The 17,098-nt window shown below is 39.3% G+C and overlaps 1 protein-coding gene and 1 long non-coding RNA gene across 4 annotated transcripts in view; one reads left to right on the top strand and one right to left on the bottom strand.

The window, feature by feature from the left end:
* LOC310895204 (uncharacterized protein) overlaps positions 1 to 13,983 on the bottom strand; it is a 127,560-nt gene extending 113,577 nt beyond the window's left edge. For both annotated transcript variants that reach the window (XM_083826169.1, XM_083826168.1), the window contains exon 1: positions 8,200 to 13,983. In XM_083826169.1, coding sequence (XP_083682295.1) covers positions 8,200 to 8,398 — 199 coding nt within the window. In that variant the 5' untranslated portion in view covers positions 8,399 to 13,983. The remainder of the gene's footprint in view (positions 1 to 8,199) is intronic.
* Positions 13,706 to 17,098, top strand: part of LOC310895207 — a 25,739-nt gene continuing 22,346 nt past the window's right edge. The window contains exon 1 of one of the 2 annotated variants that reach the window (XR_014580535.1): positions 13,706 to 13,743. This is a non-coding gene — a long non-coding RNA (uncharacterized lncRNA). The remainder of the gene's footprint in view (positions 13,744 to 17,098) is intronic. The other variant, XR_014580536.1, reaches the window with a different exon arrangement.

Below are 17,098 nucleotides of genomic sequence, written 5' to 3'. Positions count from 1 at the left end.
TTTCCCTTCTTTATTGTTGAGCATTATATCACTGTACAGAGTAGGATGGCAGTATGTGATCTATGTCGCAATACCACAGAGAGCATCAGAGTCCTGCTGAGCTTTATATTGGACCTACATAATTTAATAAATTTCCTTGAAATGTTAATAGACCAAACAGGTAGGCACAGAGAAGAAAAAGAGAAATCTTAGATTTAATAACCATTTTAAAAAGGTATGGCTGATGCAAAGAGATTTAAGTGATCTCAGTAACTGAAAATGGAAATCTAATGAATATATTGTAAAGCTTATCATTTTTCCAATTCTTACAGTCTACTAAAATCCAAATCCAGTGACCACAGTCCAGTGAAGACAATGAGACTCTTTCCCTTTGCTTGAAAAAAAAATGGATTCAGCTCCAACATTTTGTATGCCTACTCACTCCAAGCTAAAACTTACTTGGGAATTTTGCATTTTATATAATGTTTAGGCTGGCTTCCCTTCTTATTTCCAAACTAAAACATGGTGTGTTCAGAACGCTTCAGTCTCTGATTAGTTTTCAGTTTTCTCTTTCACACAGAGCACCACAGCTCCTGGATATAGGAGAGATTCATCCTCTTTAGTATTGCCTATACTAAGTTACTACATGAAAGGGTTTCATACTTATCAAACTAAAACTTTATTAAAAGAACTATTTATAGTGATCACAGCTGCATTTATTTTATGCATATTTTATCCATGTGCATATAACTAACTTTACGGTGCCTCTTCCACGTTACTCCTCATGCAACCTGTGCACCCCTTGGATTTCTGCACAGGTTCCGACATGTTTGTGCTGGTGCAGGGAGTGATGGCTTATGATTCTTCATGGATGCAGAACTGAAGGTCTTGCTGCGGTTATTTATTTATTTTTTGATTGTTTGTTTTTAAACTAAAATGTTTAAACCATTGCATTATTCAAACTCATTTAAATCACAATGACATAGGATTGATGGGTTTATGTGTTTTTCTCTCTGTTGTCTTGATCTAACATTGTCTTAATTCCATTTTTTTTTACAATAGTAAATTTTTCTTCCCAGATCATAAATTCTTTAGGACACGTGCTTTTTTCCCAGAGGAATGTATATACCCACTGTGCCTAGCCCAATATGCAACAGAAATGCTTCTGTAACACAGAAGCATTAACAGGATCTAATTTGTCTAATCAGTGACAAATGCATAGCCACACACCTTGCGTCACTGACTACTTAGAAGACATGCAAGTCAATCACATTATTTGGGAGATTCTTACAATAAATGTTTTCAACATTTACATACATTTTTAAGTAACTCTGATGTTCTTCATGCAAGCTTGTAAGCCTCTGCAAACAAATCCAATCCAAGATATTGCCTAGTCTTAAATGGACCTTCTCCTTCTAGTCAGTTAGTTGACTAATACCTTGATAGACAAACAAGAGATCACTCTAGCATAAGGGTATATTTTTTCAAAAGAATGAAAAACATGACAGTAGAGATATATCACCATTTTGCATTCAATAGCATATATTATTAAACCATCAACTCATATCTGTCACATGAAGTCATATTTCTTTTTAATAAATTAAATAACTTCAAGTAGTGTTAAAATGCTACGGCTTTCAGGAGAAGATTTGTCAAGAAAGAGGCATCTTTGACTACTTACTTAGCAAAGGAGTTATACTGTTACATTCCTGACAGTTTTGGGATAGGGGAATAGAACAAACCTCCCTGTTTTAAATCATACTCGCATACCCAGTAAAGCCCAAACCCTCTTTGGGCAGCTTCAGGGCTCATTCAAGACAGCTTTGAAAGAGCAGAGGAAGCATGCTGGGTATTGAAATGTAAATATTCACTACAGTGCACTGTACATAGGAATTCTGAAGGAAAGCAGGATGCTGAGCATATTTATTCATCCATCATTACCCAGAATTCTCCTGCTGTTTCACAGAAATGCTTTTCAGTTTGTTTGAGCTCTGGAAGAAACAGCTTGGGCATTGCTTTGGAATAGTCAAAGTTCTTTTCTTGGCACTATTGGGCACTAAAACTGATTTGAAGGCTTGATTCAAGAACGGATGAGTCAGTACCTTCATTAACAGTTTTTAGGTCTTCATACAAAAGTTGCATCAGTTTTGGGTTTACTGGGAGAAGTAACAAGTCTGTAAGGCTATTCCTTCCTCCTTTCCACAGTCTCACATGCTACAGCTGTGGTTGTGCAGAAGATTTAAATCAGATCCATTTGTATGTTCAAGCAAGGCATTTGAAAATGAAAGATGGGTATACAAGTACTAAGCATTGAATGCTGCTGATAACTGGAAGAAAAAAATCAGTGATATACACAAGAGTCTAATTTTTGTTTTTAAGGAGTCCATTTTACATGACGTCGGCAATCTAAAGAGCAGAATTTTGCCAACAGCTTATTTTGTCATGTCACAGGCACTTTTGAAAAGGAAAAACAAAACAAAAAAAAAAAAAAAAGGAATTTAATTATGAGTTAGCCCAAAGTGACTTTTGAAACAGCATTTCATTCAGTCAAAAAATAAAAGATTTCCATAGGGCACTTAACGTTTTGTTTCAGAATTAACCACTTAAAAATGAATAAATAAACAAGTAGTATTTTTCAAAAAAAAAAATTACTAGGTTTTCAAGAGAAAACTTGCGGTGTTTTGTGTCAAGGATGTTGAAATAAAACTTTGCGTTACTTTAATGAACAGTTTGGTAAGTTTGTGAAACATGGTAGTGTTACTATCTCCTCTGAAGGGAATCTTAGCTACACTATTCATTTTGTTCTACCGGGGAGGCTTTAAAGTGATGTAGTTTACAATGATGTAATTGCTTTGGCAAAGGGAGACAAATGTTGTTAGAATAATATTCCAATTACTATGTGCATTATTAAATAAAAGCCATTCTTTCTTTACAAAGTGTGTAAGAAACATAAATACCAGTGAAATAAAAAGAGTACCTTAACAAATCCCGGAAATCTTAACACATCAACTATTATAAAATCCAGACAAATCCAAAACAAACTATTTGATATCACTGAAGCAGGTTATATTGTCATTTGAGTGTGACTTGTTTCCTTTTTTTGAAAAGGGTGGTAGATTATATTTTTAGTAAAATCTATGTAAATTATTTCTTTCCAACAGATCTGCCATTTCAGTGTATTCAGAAGCCATTTAATGGCTTTAATGAGAAGAAAATTTCTACTGCTACTAACAGTTAAACTTCCACATATGAGATATGAGATAAGAGAGCTCAGTTGAATCAAATTCCTTCTTTTGAATAATCAACATAATTTTTTATGAAACTGAAGAGCTGGAACAGATCATCAGAGGTAAGAAGCAACCCTGTTTGACCTTCAGATCCCAGTAGGGACAGCACTAAAAGCCATCTGTCTACTTTTAAACTAAAGACAAGTTTACCTCCTGGTGCTGTTCTTCTAGGTAGAATCTGTACCTCTGCGAGTCAAGAGCAAAGAAGCAATGGTAAAGTAAACAAACCCAGTGGAAAAATAAATGAGCTGTTCTGCAACTATGCATCTTTACACTTCTTGGTCCAGTGGCCAGAACTCAGCTGAGCAAACTGCAAAAGCGAAGAATGGGATCCTGCAGAGCATGCAAGAAAATAAAATGATGAAGAATGGGAACTGGGTGGGTTTAAAGTATATATCGAAAACACTGAAGTACCTTTTAAGAACAAAAACTTTTCAGAAAAAAAAAAGGGGGGGGGATTTTTTAAATGGTTTGTAACTATGATAATTAAGTAATAATTAAATGAATATGGAGTAAAATGTGTGATGATTTATTTTTACCAAATTTGACAGAACTGTCAAGAATTTAAATCTGAAATACAGCACAACACAGGCAGTGTAAAAAATTTTAAGAGTCAGAATTTTAAAAATTGTTCCTGTTCTACTGGAATGACTATATACTGACTTCTGTCATGAGACCAAAACCTGGTACTTTATCTAAGAACAAATCCAGATATTTAACTTGATGCCTGGAGATCTTTGAAGAGTTGATGGTAGACTTGGGAAATTTGACAGTAGTTGAGGGAGTACATGCACATCACAAGCATGTTGAAAACAAAAATCTAATAATAGTTAAGAGGGAAAAAGAATTACCAAAGTTGTAATTTAAAACAGAAAAAAAAAATAAGATTATAACACTTCTGTGGAAATAATACGCAGTGACTTCTGAAGAAGAGGTTAACTGGGCTGTACACTTTAATGTTCAAAAGAATTAAATCCTGAGCTTTGAATAACATTCGCAGTAATTTAAATGGGCAGTTATGCAATGTCTGGAGTACACAGTAACCACCCCATGATTACCGTAGCCAGCCAAACCCTGTCCCCGAGCAGGCAAAACTCCTAACTGGGATCAAGGGTTTTACCCACTGTTTAGTCTCCTTTGACCTGATTCATTTCACCACCCTTACTTCAGAAAGGCACAGTTTTGTTGCTGTGAAAGCCTGTGCAGATATTTCTGCCAAAATTAAGCCCGATGTAACTCCAGTGCTGTCACACCAGGGATGGATTTGGCCCAGAGTGTCTGAGGAGGTCAGTGCTCTTCCCTGGATGAGAAATCAGCCTTAATTCACCTCAGTTCTTCAGCTTTGCTGCAGCTGCAGCTGTAGGTCAGGCTCAGGGGACCAAGAGTCTGCAGATGACTTGGGTGCTGCGAAGAGGGGAGTGCGAGCTTCCTGCCACTGGGCCAATAGTCTTTTTTTATACTTTTACAATTGTGACAAATTGTGCATTTCTTTAAGAAAATAAATTTCTTCTCATATACGACAAAACTTCTCCTACCAGCCAGTCTCCCTCAGATCCCTTCTGCTGCAGGAGCTGTCAATGCAGCCCCTTTGTTGACAGCATTTCAAGCTAGCAGGAGCTGTGTCAGTTCACAAACACCACCTCAACTTTTCCTTCATAATGGTTGCTGCCCTATCTTCTGCATGAATCATCTTGGTAGAAACAGGGCTATCATATGCTATTTTAAGGGCTGGATTCTGCTATCTCATCGCAATTTACAAGGTGAAGATGGTGCAGCACCACAGGAACTTAGAGTGGAAGAGCTCATGTTAAAAATGCTGTCTGGCCGGGGTGATTGCCTACTGCCTTTCAAATGTTTGTTTGAGCCCACATCCCAGCTGAACAGCTCCAAGCACATATGAATGAGTAATAATGACTTCTCATTTAATGTCTTTTTTTTTTCTTTCTTTTTTTTCTTTCCCCAAGACAGCTATTAATGGTGAAAAGAACTGTTTGACGCATAAATTACAGGAGAGCTGCAGAGAGAGCCTGGATGTCCTGATGGCAAATGCTGCCACACCTTGCAAGAAAGCTCAGGCAGCTGCATTATGTGACTCATTCATTAGGCAGCCAGGGGATGCTGCTGAGTGCAGGAAATGCTTGTCTCTGTGTTCCTTGGAAATTAATAAAAAGGGCATTGACAAATCTGCAGGAGGAAACCTTTGGTCTTCCTCTGGCACAGATCCTCCCTCCCCTAAAACAGGATTCAGTAGGGCAGAACAGGAAAACAAGGATGGCTTTATGTTGCCTTTCTGCTTCCATTGCCCTTGGCTGGCTGATGAGCCGCTGCACCCTGAGGCAAAGGAAAGCATGGCCTGCCCTATGTGCCTGCTGCCTCGGGGCTGCACGCAGGGTGGGCACGCTGCAGCACTTTGCCACGTACCTCCAAGAACTTTTAAGGAGGCTAGAAGAGAGATAATGACATGACCTACACACCAGCCAAGGATGTCCTGCTTCATGATCACCTTGTGATAGCGAGGTCGATCATCTATGCAGTCATGAATCTGAATGAATGCATCTCGTGTTGCCGTTAGCCAGGGAAAGAGATGGAAGAAAGCCCTGCTTTTAAACTACAGTTGGAGAGGGACACCAGTTTAGCTCAGCATCAGTACTGAGAAATCCAAATCACCAGAACCCTATCTAGTATTTAAATCATGTTTTAATAGTGTGGTTAATAGCTTAAGCTTTAAGGCAGCTGTAAAGTATCCAAGCTTTTTGTTTGACACGGGAGAATTTCCCTACTCTTCTTCACATCACTGTCAGATAAACAATCAATACAACTACCTTTGCTTTCCCAATACCACAGCCCTGTAATCTATTCACCCCCTGCCCAATCTCACCATGTAAAATGCAGTGACCTAAGCAAGTTTCTTTTACCTTCAAGTGAGACTAAGAACCCACAGCTCTTCTGTACCACACTAAATCTACATTTTCTTTACATTCCAGATCTTCAAGTGAAATCCTTGGGCTACAATGACATTCACTCCATCTGCTTTCACTTTGCACGACTTTCTTGATCTGTGATATCTCCCACTCCATCATACCCCTCCAAGTATTGGGATGAGAAGGGTCAGCTTGCTTCAGCCAACAATGAAAGGCTTAAAGCCACAAAAAGCACATTGATGTTTTCTTGTTCAAATGAGTTTGTTTTTTCTTTAGATGATACGGACCATAGGAAATGTTCTTCCTTCCTCTGTGAATATTTCTCAGAAAATGTTACATGAATCCTTAGCATTAGTCAGAAGAATAAAGAGAAAGTTAAGTTCTACCAGAAAGCGAGTAAAGAATACAACAGAAAACACTTTTATGCCACTACATTAAGCCATGGTGCACTCATAGTCTGAATACTGAATGTACTTTTGGTCATTCTAACTCATAAATATTATAGCAGAACTAGAAAAGGAGAAGAAAATGATCAAGATAATAGGTTTCCCTGAGGCAGAGACTAGGGCCCTTCATCCGTGCTCTAGGTGACCCTGCTTGGCAGGGTGTTTGAACTAGTTGTTCTCCAGAGGTGCCTTCCAACCTCAACCATTCTGTGATTCTGTGAAAATACAACCTAGGGTAATTATCAGGTATCTAAAGAATCTGTGGCAAGCAGAACAACTATTCACTGCTTCTTGGAAAATGAACCAAGAAGCCCCCAGTGGAAATTATGGAGCCTCAAGATTAAAAAATCACAAAAGGAAGTGTTTTTCCATGGAGTGCAGAAAGAAGCAGTGGAACTCATTGACACAGGATGTTGCAGAGGTCAAAAGGAAAAATGGACTAAAAGGGACAAGACACGTTCATAGAAGAAATGTCTCCTGAGCCCTGTTAAATGTGACAGTCTGGAGGTAAACCACAAATCTAAAAATCCATCACCACCTATTGCTAGAAGATGAAAAGGTACACCATGGGAAGAGCATACATGCCTTTTTTTACTGCGTTTCCCTAAACATTCATTATTGGCCACTATATTAAGCAGGAAGCTGGCCTTGCAGTCTCATCCAGTGGAGCCATCTCTGTGTTTTGTGTGTCTCCCAGTAAGACTGGAAGATGTGGCAGAAGTTTTGTGTTCCCTGAGTCTCCCAGAGGAAAGAATGCAAACAGGACACTTCATAACAGACCCCTTGTTCTGAGTTCCCAGCAAACCCACTCTGAATCACTACATGCATACAATGCACCCCAGAATATATAGGTCACTGTCTCAGCTTTGCCCTTGGCCTGCTGCTTGCCTTGCTCAGTGATTATCCTGAAGCTGAGTACATTCAGTGCAACAGAGATTTACAAAGGAAAAAAAAAAATGTTACCAAGAAAATTTAGCTTTTCCTATCATGTCTGTCAGTACCTTGGGAGAGACAGGCAGAGGAGACTAATCCAGAGATTAGGTCAATAGCCTAGCCATGGACATTTTTTGTGACTTTGGATTCACCCTTTCTGTGCCTCAGTTCTCTGCCTAGAAGATAACAAAAATCGTTTTTATTTTTATTTTATTTTTTAAACCTGCAAGGATTTTATGTATCTAAATATATCAGATTTTTCAATATGTGTCCAAGTAAAAGAACTTGAAGCTGCATTACATGACTGCAAACACAGTTGAAGTTAAATTCCAGGGCTGATATTTCCAAATCACTTTTTCTCTCCCCAGATTAAAGCATGAAGTCTTTCTAAAAATAAAAGGGAAAACTAGCATGGTTCACTAAGAGTAATTCTTCAGAAGCTACAGGGTGGATTTGCCCCACTTCATATCAAACCGCTCATACCAGATGGTTGCAATGTCAATGTAAGGACAAACCCAATGCAGATTTTAGAAAATAGCAATGTTGTGGAAAAAGTGCTCCCTCTGGTTATTTTGCTAGAGAATTCATTGCCAACAGCACACAAGAAGTAGGGCAGAGGGCAGTTGGGTTTACCTTCATTGTTTTCATCGCTGCAGTCAGGACGAGGGTTGTTTGTCAAACACGCTTTTGCTTTCCCCCCAACTAGGTTGCACGTTCCTGACACATGGCAATCGTTTTCTGAGGAGGTGATGGCTCCTACTACAGGGCAGTGCATTTCCTGAGTCCAGTGGGGAGTGAAAGAATATGGCTTTGTACACACTATGGCAGTCATCTGTTTTACCTGCTACGTCAGCCATGTTGTTAGGAACAGAGACCCAAAATGACAGACGTGACTGAGGCAGCTGCAGGAGCTAACGCAGCTTCCTTCCTTCGAAACCCCCTGATCCGACACAACAACACTGCAGCATGCTGGTAGTCCTGGAGGATTACAGCATCGCCGCTGACTTTCGGTTAACCCTTTTGAGATCACAGCAACACCCAAAAAACTGCCAAATGATGTTAACAAGCTGCTGGGTGAAAAATAATGATAGCACCCAGCACTAAGCATCTCCCCGGAGGTAGTATCTTAAACAGCGCACTTGTTCAGTAGCTGTTTTTGGTTTGGCACAGTCAATTCTACCAGCATTCAAGCAGTAACAGAAAAGAAAATTATCTTCCAAAATTTTGCCAATGGAAAGAAGAAACCTAAACAGGTCATGCCGAGACACTGGGTGGAGGTAACACAGCAGGAATGTCAAAGGTTATTTAATTCTTTGGGCTGTGTCAGCAGGTACAGGAAGTGCAAGTGTAGTGTGCCTGACTGCTGAGAGATCTTCAAAGACTACTGCTTGCAATCCGAAGGAAGGAAGGAAGGAAGGAAGGAAGGAAGGAAGGAAGGAAGGAAGGAAGGAAGGAAGGAAGGAAGGAAGGAAGGAAGGAAGGAAGGAAAAGAGAGAGAGAAAGGAAGAGAGAGAGAGAAAGGAAGAAAGAAAGAAAACATTTCTGCCTGAGAGAAGTGCTGAACTGGAAACCCTGGAGATTAAGTACCACTGTATAATCTCAAAATACATCTTCGTGACAGTCAGTTGGCATGACTGCTCTGCAGGGGCCTACCGATGCTAATTTAATCTGTTTTAAGTATCAACAGCACAGAACTTTTGTTACCTAACCCATGCTGTCCAGGACCACAACTGCCCAGTTCTGGGGGCCCAAACTGTGTCTGTCATTCATCTTCCAGGCTGCCCTCTGAGCTAGGTGGACACTACTGGGTCTTGTTATGATACCTCCTACTGAATGATAATCATGCCCCTGACTGTAATACATTTTTGCTCTGGAACAAACGCAGATTGGCAGCATCATGGTTACATTTTGCAGGCAGTTACCATTCCTCTCTGTAGTGATCGCTTCTTACAGCAATACTGCACTGATAGTTGGAAGGACCAGGAAACGGCCTTTTGCCCATATCAACTCCGAGTGGGCATTTGACTTTGACGGTATGGGTCATTTTTCTTTTAATATCTGTTAATCATCATGTCCCTTATTTAAGTAATGCAACAGATAAATCATGGACTTTCGTTACAGGCTCTATCTAATATGAATGATCAGGAAGAAAATAGTCATGTTCTGTGACAATTTGTAAAGGATTTGCCATCAACAAACATGAAAAGTCAATGCTATTCCACTGTCATTCCTAAATCTGTCTTGGTTTCAGAGTGCAACATTTTCCAGAACACGTGATTTAACTGATACCCTTTGTTTTGCTTTTCATCCTTCTTCTTCCTCGTTCAATACCTTATACACCTTATATATAAGTATCAGCAGGTCCTTTTAAGTCTCAGTCACTCAGCATCTTAACCCTCCTTTCCCTTCTTTGAGAAATAGCCTCTTCTTCCCTTCTTACAGGGACATAAACACAGCACGTTCCCCATGCCAACCCTTTCTTTTGCCTCTTTTCTGAAGCTATCAGTACAGATGACATAAGTGATGGAGAGACTTCTACTGGTTGGACAACGCTATGCTAGGAATTACTCATCGACCAGCTGACATCCAACCTTCTTTTATTCTTCTCTTTTGTCTTACATTTTTCTTTGAAAAAGGAGACCTTTTCCCCAAACTCCCAAATGCACTAGTGCATGAAGCATTCCAACAATAAGGAAATGAATATTTAATTACTTTAATTCTACTAAGTTATTGAAAGCACAATTTCAAGCAAGTTCATTTTACACGTGGAGATATTAAGGCAGGCAGTTTCAGTCCCCAGGTCTCACCACAACTGCTGAAGCCATGAGGACATCTGGGTATATGTTGCATTGTTTCAGCACATTGAAATTCTGGCAGTGTGTCTAGTTAGCATTGTTCATTACAAGTGAAAACCAAAGCCCCTCCTGACCGTCCCAATTTTCAAAAAAAAAAAAAAAAAAAAAAGGCTGTGCACTTCCTGGTTGCAAATAAACTGTATTGGAGAACATGCAGAGCACAGCCTCTGATTCTGTATTCTGGCCAACCCCAAAAGTTCGGTTAGGAAGTGCTCCAAAGTTGCACAGAAGTTGGCATTTCCAATTATTCTGGCTGAGCGGTTCCTGCGGGCCAGTTGTCAAACACAATTTGCAAAGGCTCCTGGCACTCTGACCAAGGGGGAATTCCCCAATTTATGTTATAACACAGAGAGAAGCAGTAACATTTTAATCAGTCTGTGGAGCCTGCTGGGAAGCTCCATTATAAAGCATTGTTATGCCCAACAGGCCTGCAGTTTGGTACGGCCTGGGAGGCTACAATGGGCTTTATTTCCTTACTGCAGCCAACACGGATATCAATGCAAAATTAAACAAAGGATGTTTCCCCTCTCCCTTGACACTTACACACTACAGTAAGTGACTGTAGTAAATTACTCCCTCTGCATAATCGTATGAGCTGTTTCAAGAGCTATCTGTGAATGAATGAAGTTAGATCAGGGAATACCGTGTGTGTTAACGAGGGAAGTCCCAATTAGGAAGTAGAGACAGAGGTCTTAATCTGGAGGACTCTCAAAACATGGGTGAAAGATCTATCCTGACAGCTCACTTTGGGCACTTAAATGCAGGTTGAAGCGTGAGTTCTCTATCTATACTAAAGTTCAATGTTATGGTTTTTTACATAAGAAATTCTAAGTTACTTTTTTTTTACATAACTTTACATAACTTTTTACATTTTTGCAGCCATGCCTTTAAAACCAACAGTGGAATTTCTGATTTGCTCTTATGTCAAAATCACTCTATCTTCTAAAGACTCTGAGGGATGGAAGGGCAACAATATGAGCCTTCATCCCATTGTCTAGCTGAGGCAGCCTCAGTATAAAACCAAAAATACTTAAAGGAAAAGGGAAGAGAAAAAGAAAAAAGAAACAAACAAACAAAAAAGTGTAGACTCAGTAGGAAAAAAAAAAAGTATTAAAAAATGTTCAAATTGGTTAGAAAATGTATAAACTTGAAATGTATATCCTATAAGTGCAATAGTTCCTAAGATCATGTTTTAAATGCATGAATTAGAATCTTTCTTGAAGCAATTACAGTATTCCTAATTAAATTGTGGCTTTTGTACAGTAATATCAATTAGCTCTTTAAAAACCACATTATTAATTTATCAAGGAGACAACTTGATAACACAGTGAAGGCAATAAAATAGATCAGCCTGTAACACCCATTGCTAGAGGGAACAGACTTCATTCAGAATTACATGGGCAGTGAATCTCCACTAACTTCTGTATAGCTGCATCGATTCACCCATCTCAAGGCTCTGCCTGACTAACATTAAAACTTTCTTTTTTAAGTGGAGTATTGCCTGTTACACACAGCCATGAAGAAAATCATATTGTCACAGGATATGATCTGTAGTGGGGTTGTGTTATGAGTTCTTCCCTGTAAAAATGTGTTTTAGTGTTATGTGAGATAATATAAGGACAAAAAATTGGTTTGGAGGGAGAATGAGAACTGAAGTTAATAAAAAGAACAACTTCTGCATTGAAACGGATTTTAGCTAATAATAATGAAGTTTCCAGATCACAAACCAGAAACAAAAGGAGGAGGATTGGGAAGTACCTCTGAAAGTTATTTCTGAACAGCAGACAGATGGCTGGGATGGCTTACATGTGCTTGACAGCAGCTACTCGTGGAGTAACAAAAACTAGTTGATCTGCTGATGGGTTTGAATCACACAGAGCTGTCTGCACTCAAAGAGACACTATACGAAGGAAAATGCAAAAATCCTCTGAAGAAGAATACAAACAAAAACGTGGATACAGAAGTAGGACAAGCTTTCCCCACTGCCATAAAAGTATATATGCCTCAATTTCTCACATGAGTGTTATAGGAAAAGATCTCTGTAGCTCCTGGTTTACCAGCCTATTCCACTACATACATATATATATATATATAAAATATTTTGTGTGTATTTCTCCCATTTTAGCTACATCTCACCTATTTCTTTATTCCTTTCTGCTTCTTCTTTTGACCATATTTCTAACATTGTTTCTTTTAACCGTTCTTCTAGAGACAATTTATTCACAAGGGCCCCACAGACACCTTTCTGTTTTGCAAAGGTATAATTTGTATTTACATGAATATCTTTTGGGTCCAAAAACAAGCTCCAAATTACTTCGGCATTTGCCTGCTATAACTTGTTGATGTCAACAGAGACCTGCTTTGAGCCATGGAGATAAAGCATAACGTACAGCTCCACCTGCTGCTGGAGGAGCCTCCTGCATGGATCATAACCACACAGTTTTCTGCAAATATATGTAGGGAGGTTACAGAGTTTGTACCACAGGAATGTATTTGGGAATTTCATGTAGTCTGCCGTTCATGGAAGCTTCCAAATGAGCCTGTCTGCTTTGCTCCTGTGCACAGTTAAGGGGCTGGTCCTCAGCACTGAACAGTGAGATGTTTACCTCAAATGGGAAAATGTCATTTATTCACAACTTGACACAATAACAAGGATCTACTTTACAAAATGTCTGGAAGAAAACAGCCATTATCCCCAGGCACCCTATTCAGGCTGCCCTTTGGCTCATTACTGCAGCTGAGTCTTTGGCATGGCAGCATCCCAGCCAGGTTGCTCCCCGCTCAGTCCCCATGCAAAGACTGTAAGGATCATTCCATGCCAAGCTCCAGGGGGATAGGGCTGGCCCTTCAGAGTCCATAAACTCCAAATATCTGACAAACACTGTCTTGGGTACATCAGAAATACAGTTAACAAACTCAGCTTCTGCCAAATTAAATGCTTGGAGTCACAGAACTGGCATTTTCAGGGTGGGGTGGTGTCCTGGTTCCAGTTAGGACAGAGTTAAGTAGCTCATAGTAGCTGGTAGGGTGCTATGTTTTGGATTAGGATGAGAAGAGCGCTGATAACATGCTGATGTTTTAATTGTTGCAGAGCAGTGTTTACACCAGGCCAAGGACTTTTCAGCTTCTCGCTCTGTCCTGCCAGCGAGCAGGCTGGGGGTGCAGCAGGAGCTGGGAGGGGACAGACCCAGGACAGCTGACCCAAACTGGCCAAAGGGGTATTCCATACCATCTGACGTCATGCTAAACAATATATAGGGGTGGCTGGCCGGGGTGGGGGGGCCGGCTGCTCGGGAATAGGCTGGGCATCGGTCAGCGGGTGGTGAGCAATTGCATTGTGCATCACTTGTTTTCTTACACATTATTATTGTTAATACTATTATCATTATCACTATTATTATTATTATTGTTATTATTATATTCCTTATATTCCTGTCTTAATAAACTGTCTTTATCTCAACTCACCGGCTTCACTTTCCCGTTTCTCTCCCCCATCCCAGAGAGGGAGGGGGGAGGGTGAGCGAACGGCTGTGTGGTGTTTAGCTGCCAGCCGGGTTAAACCACAACAGGTGGGGATCAGAATTTTATTATTATTATTATTATTATTTTTAATATAATCGGGGTGTGGGGACAATGAACTTAAATCCTCTGGAATGGGATATAAAAATGTTTCCCACTCTTCCAAATTTCTTTGAAAGAAGGAGGTATGAAGGCAAAAGCTGAGTTGGTAACCAGATCACAATTAGAGATCCAGAAAATATTCCAGTACGAATGTGAATAATACTTCAAAATTAAGTCAGCCAGAAATTTAAAGTGTGATTTCATTTTGTTAAAAAGTTCTTTCTGGAAAAAGTGTTTTTCTTTAGGAGGAATCAGCTACCTGGCAAGAGTATTCCCATTGTGTTACAGATGTGTGAAAAAAAAAAAAATAACAGTAAAGAATACAGATTTGGAAGGAATATTTTTGTAGCCTAACTGGTCAAAGTAACACTACTGAGAGAAGTAGATAGAATTTTTCAAGGAGGAGTGTTTTTGTTTGTTTGTTTGTTTGCTTGCTTTTTGCAAGAGTCCTAAGAACTGTGCCTTCTAAATGATAGTAATGATAAAGACGTAAGCCATACCTAGGTATAAATTTTCCTACTGTAAATGTGGAGATGATCACAATGTTGTACAAAGATTTTAATATGGTTCATGACAGCATTCCAGATAATCAGGTAAACATCAAATATTTTCAGGTTTTGATGAAAACCCATGTCTTTGGCAGGTTTAACCTGACATGGAAGGTATAAAACTTTGCATGGTGAGTTTCTGTATTGAAAAATATACATTTAAGCTATGTCATTTTGTAGACAAGTTCCAAAACATCACTTCTCACATCAGCATCAGAAGGTGATACAGTTCTCATGTCTAGTACACAGTCACTATCCCAACACAGGACTCTGCAATGGAAACGTCTGCCAAAGAGGAGAAAAAAAGTGGAGACAGAGCTACTAAGCTGAAATGAATGGGATAAGTACTTAAACCGTATACTCATCACCAAACATGTTTGACCAAATCCAGGGAAGATGGAAACAATTCCACAAATGGCAAAGCTCCAAAACAGTGATGCCTTACATAAGGTGCAGGGAATGTTTTCTTTCAAGATAAAAGGTATCCAAGTGTGAAATCTGTGATCAATATGGGAAGATGAATGAAAAAGTAAGGCAGTGAACCAACAGCCCCCCCCCCCCAAAAAAAAATAAAAATAAAATCATGGTTGCATTTTAATTCCACACTCATTAGACAGCACTTGGGAAGAAGACCAACAACTGCTGCATATACTTTAAATTGACTGCATATAAAATATACCATGTTCATCCTTGATGTATATACGTTTCCCTTACCAGCTAGGGGCTCCTTCATTTGCATTTTTTTTTATTCTCTGAAGCCTTGAAAGAATGGGATTTTATAAAATGAAATAAGTTACTCTTATTTGCTGAGGAGTATTGCTGATCTTTTTATTCAGGAGCTTCATGCAGCTATAAATATGTGCTCTTGAAACATTTTGCAACTTCAGGAAGTACTATCAGCAATTAGAAGAAGAATGTATTAAATCTGGAATTAGATGGGATAAAAACTTGCACTATTCCCACTGAAATTACTTGGGGTGAAATATTGGCTGTATGATTTGCAGAAGGCCTGATGCCCACTGGTACAAATAATCCAGTTAGGAAAAGCCTAGTGGATTGTCTGAAACAACTTTAAAATTAATTTTCTCACTGCTATATCTTTTAGAAATGAAGTATTACCAATCCATCTCTTGACTAGTGACAGACATAAGGAACAAAGGCTGCAACCAAAGATCAATTTTCCTCAAAATTTGGCAAATGTTCTGGTTTGGTTTCCTGATTTTCTTGCTGACTTCTGAAAATGAGAAACAAAATTAGACATTTGAATTTTAGTTAATACCTGTTTTGCCGCCATTTAGAAATTGAAGAAGAATGCTCCATTACTAAGATCTCAGCTGAACACACATTTATACTCTGCCCAATTTTAAGCATGTGAGCAGTCTCATCGATTTTAATAAGACTACGGGATTCCTCGTAGTGACCTCATTTAATGTCAAAATACTACCCTACCTCCTATGTCTTCTAACAAGAAAGAGAACAGGAGAAGGGTTGATCTCCTGTGGCAAACTCAAAACAGAGGCAACAGACATTTCTGATGTGCAGTTAAATCAAGCAGGCATGGCAGGAGACTATTTTGGCAAACATCACTTCCATTTAATGAAGAAGGATCTGGGAAGACACAGGCCAGTCAGTTTCCTGGGAAGATCATGAAGCAAATCTTCCTGAACGTCATTTCTGGACACGTGAAGGAGATGAAGGTGATGAGATGACTGGTTCAGTAAACAAGGGGATGAAAGTGGATGTCATTTACCTTGACTTTAGTAAGTCTTTTGTTGCGGTTTCCCAAAGCATCTTTTCAGCTACCTGGGAAGGTATGGCTTCTGTGGGTGGAATACTAGGTGGACTGCCAGCATTAAAGAGCTCAAAATCCAAAGGGCAGCCAGTTGCTAATGATGTTGTGTTATAAAGTGTTGATCTTGGTACTGATACTGCTCAACATCTGCACTAACAAACAGGACACAACCAACTATTGCCTGTTACCAACACGCTCCTAGCAAGAGGAAATGGTGTTGGCCATAGAGCATCCGGGCTGGAAATGGACATACAGTGTGATGCTATTGACTGATGCCATTAGAAAGCATGTAAAATAGCTGCATAAACAAATAGAGCAAGCCACATCCAGTGTACAAAATGAACTTACTTTATATTGACCTCACTTTATTTTCTACTCATCTGCCTAGACCCTTCAGAGCAGGGAGAAAATCTAGTTCTTCATTTTTTTGAGAATCAGCATTAAGACTCAGAAGTGACCAGGATTTTGAGGAATTACCACGGAGAGTATGTTAAAGTACTTAGTCACAGATTAGGAATCTTTTCTGGTTTCCAGCAAATGGCTTCCTTGGATATAAGCTTAGAATTCTAGGATTGTATTCTTTACTTTGAAGCAGTTGTAACAGGTAGGTGGGATCATCAAGAATATCTAAGACCGCTCAAATTTTTAATATTATTAATATTAATAATAGTCAAGTGTCTAATTCACATTGATTTCATACACTGTTCTGAAGTGCT

This window comes from Anser anser (genome assembly GCF_964211835.1).
Source record: "Anser anser genome assembly, chromosome: 2".
NCBI lineage: Eukaryota > Metazoa > Chordata > Aves > Anseriformes > Anatidae > Anser > Anser anser.
The sequence above is the reverse complement of the archived record's forward strand: the minus strand, read 5'-3'. Positions and strand labels throughout refer to the sequence as shown.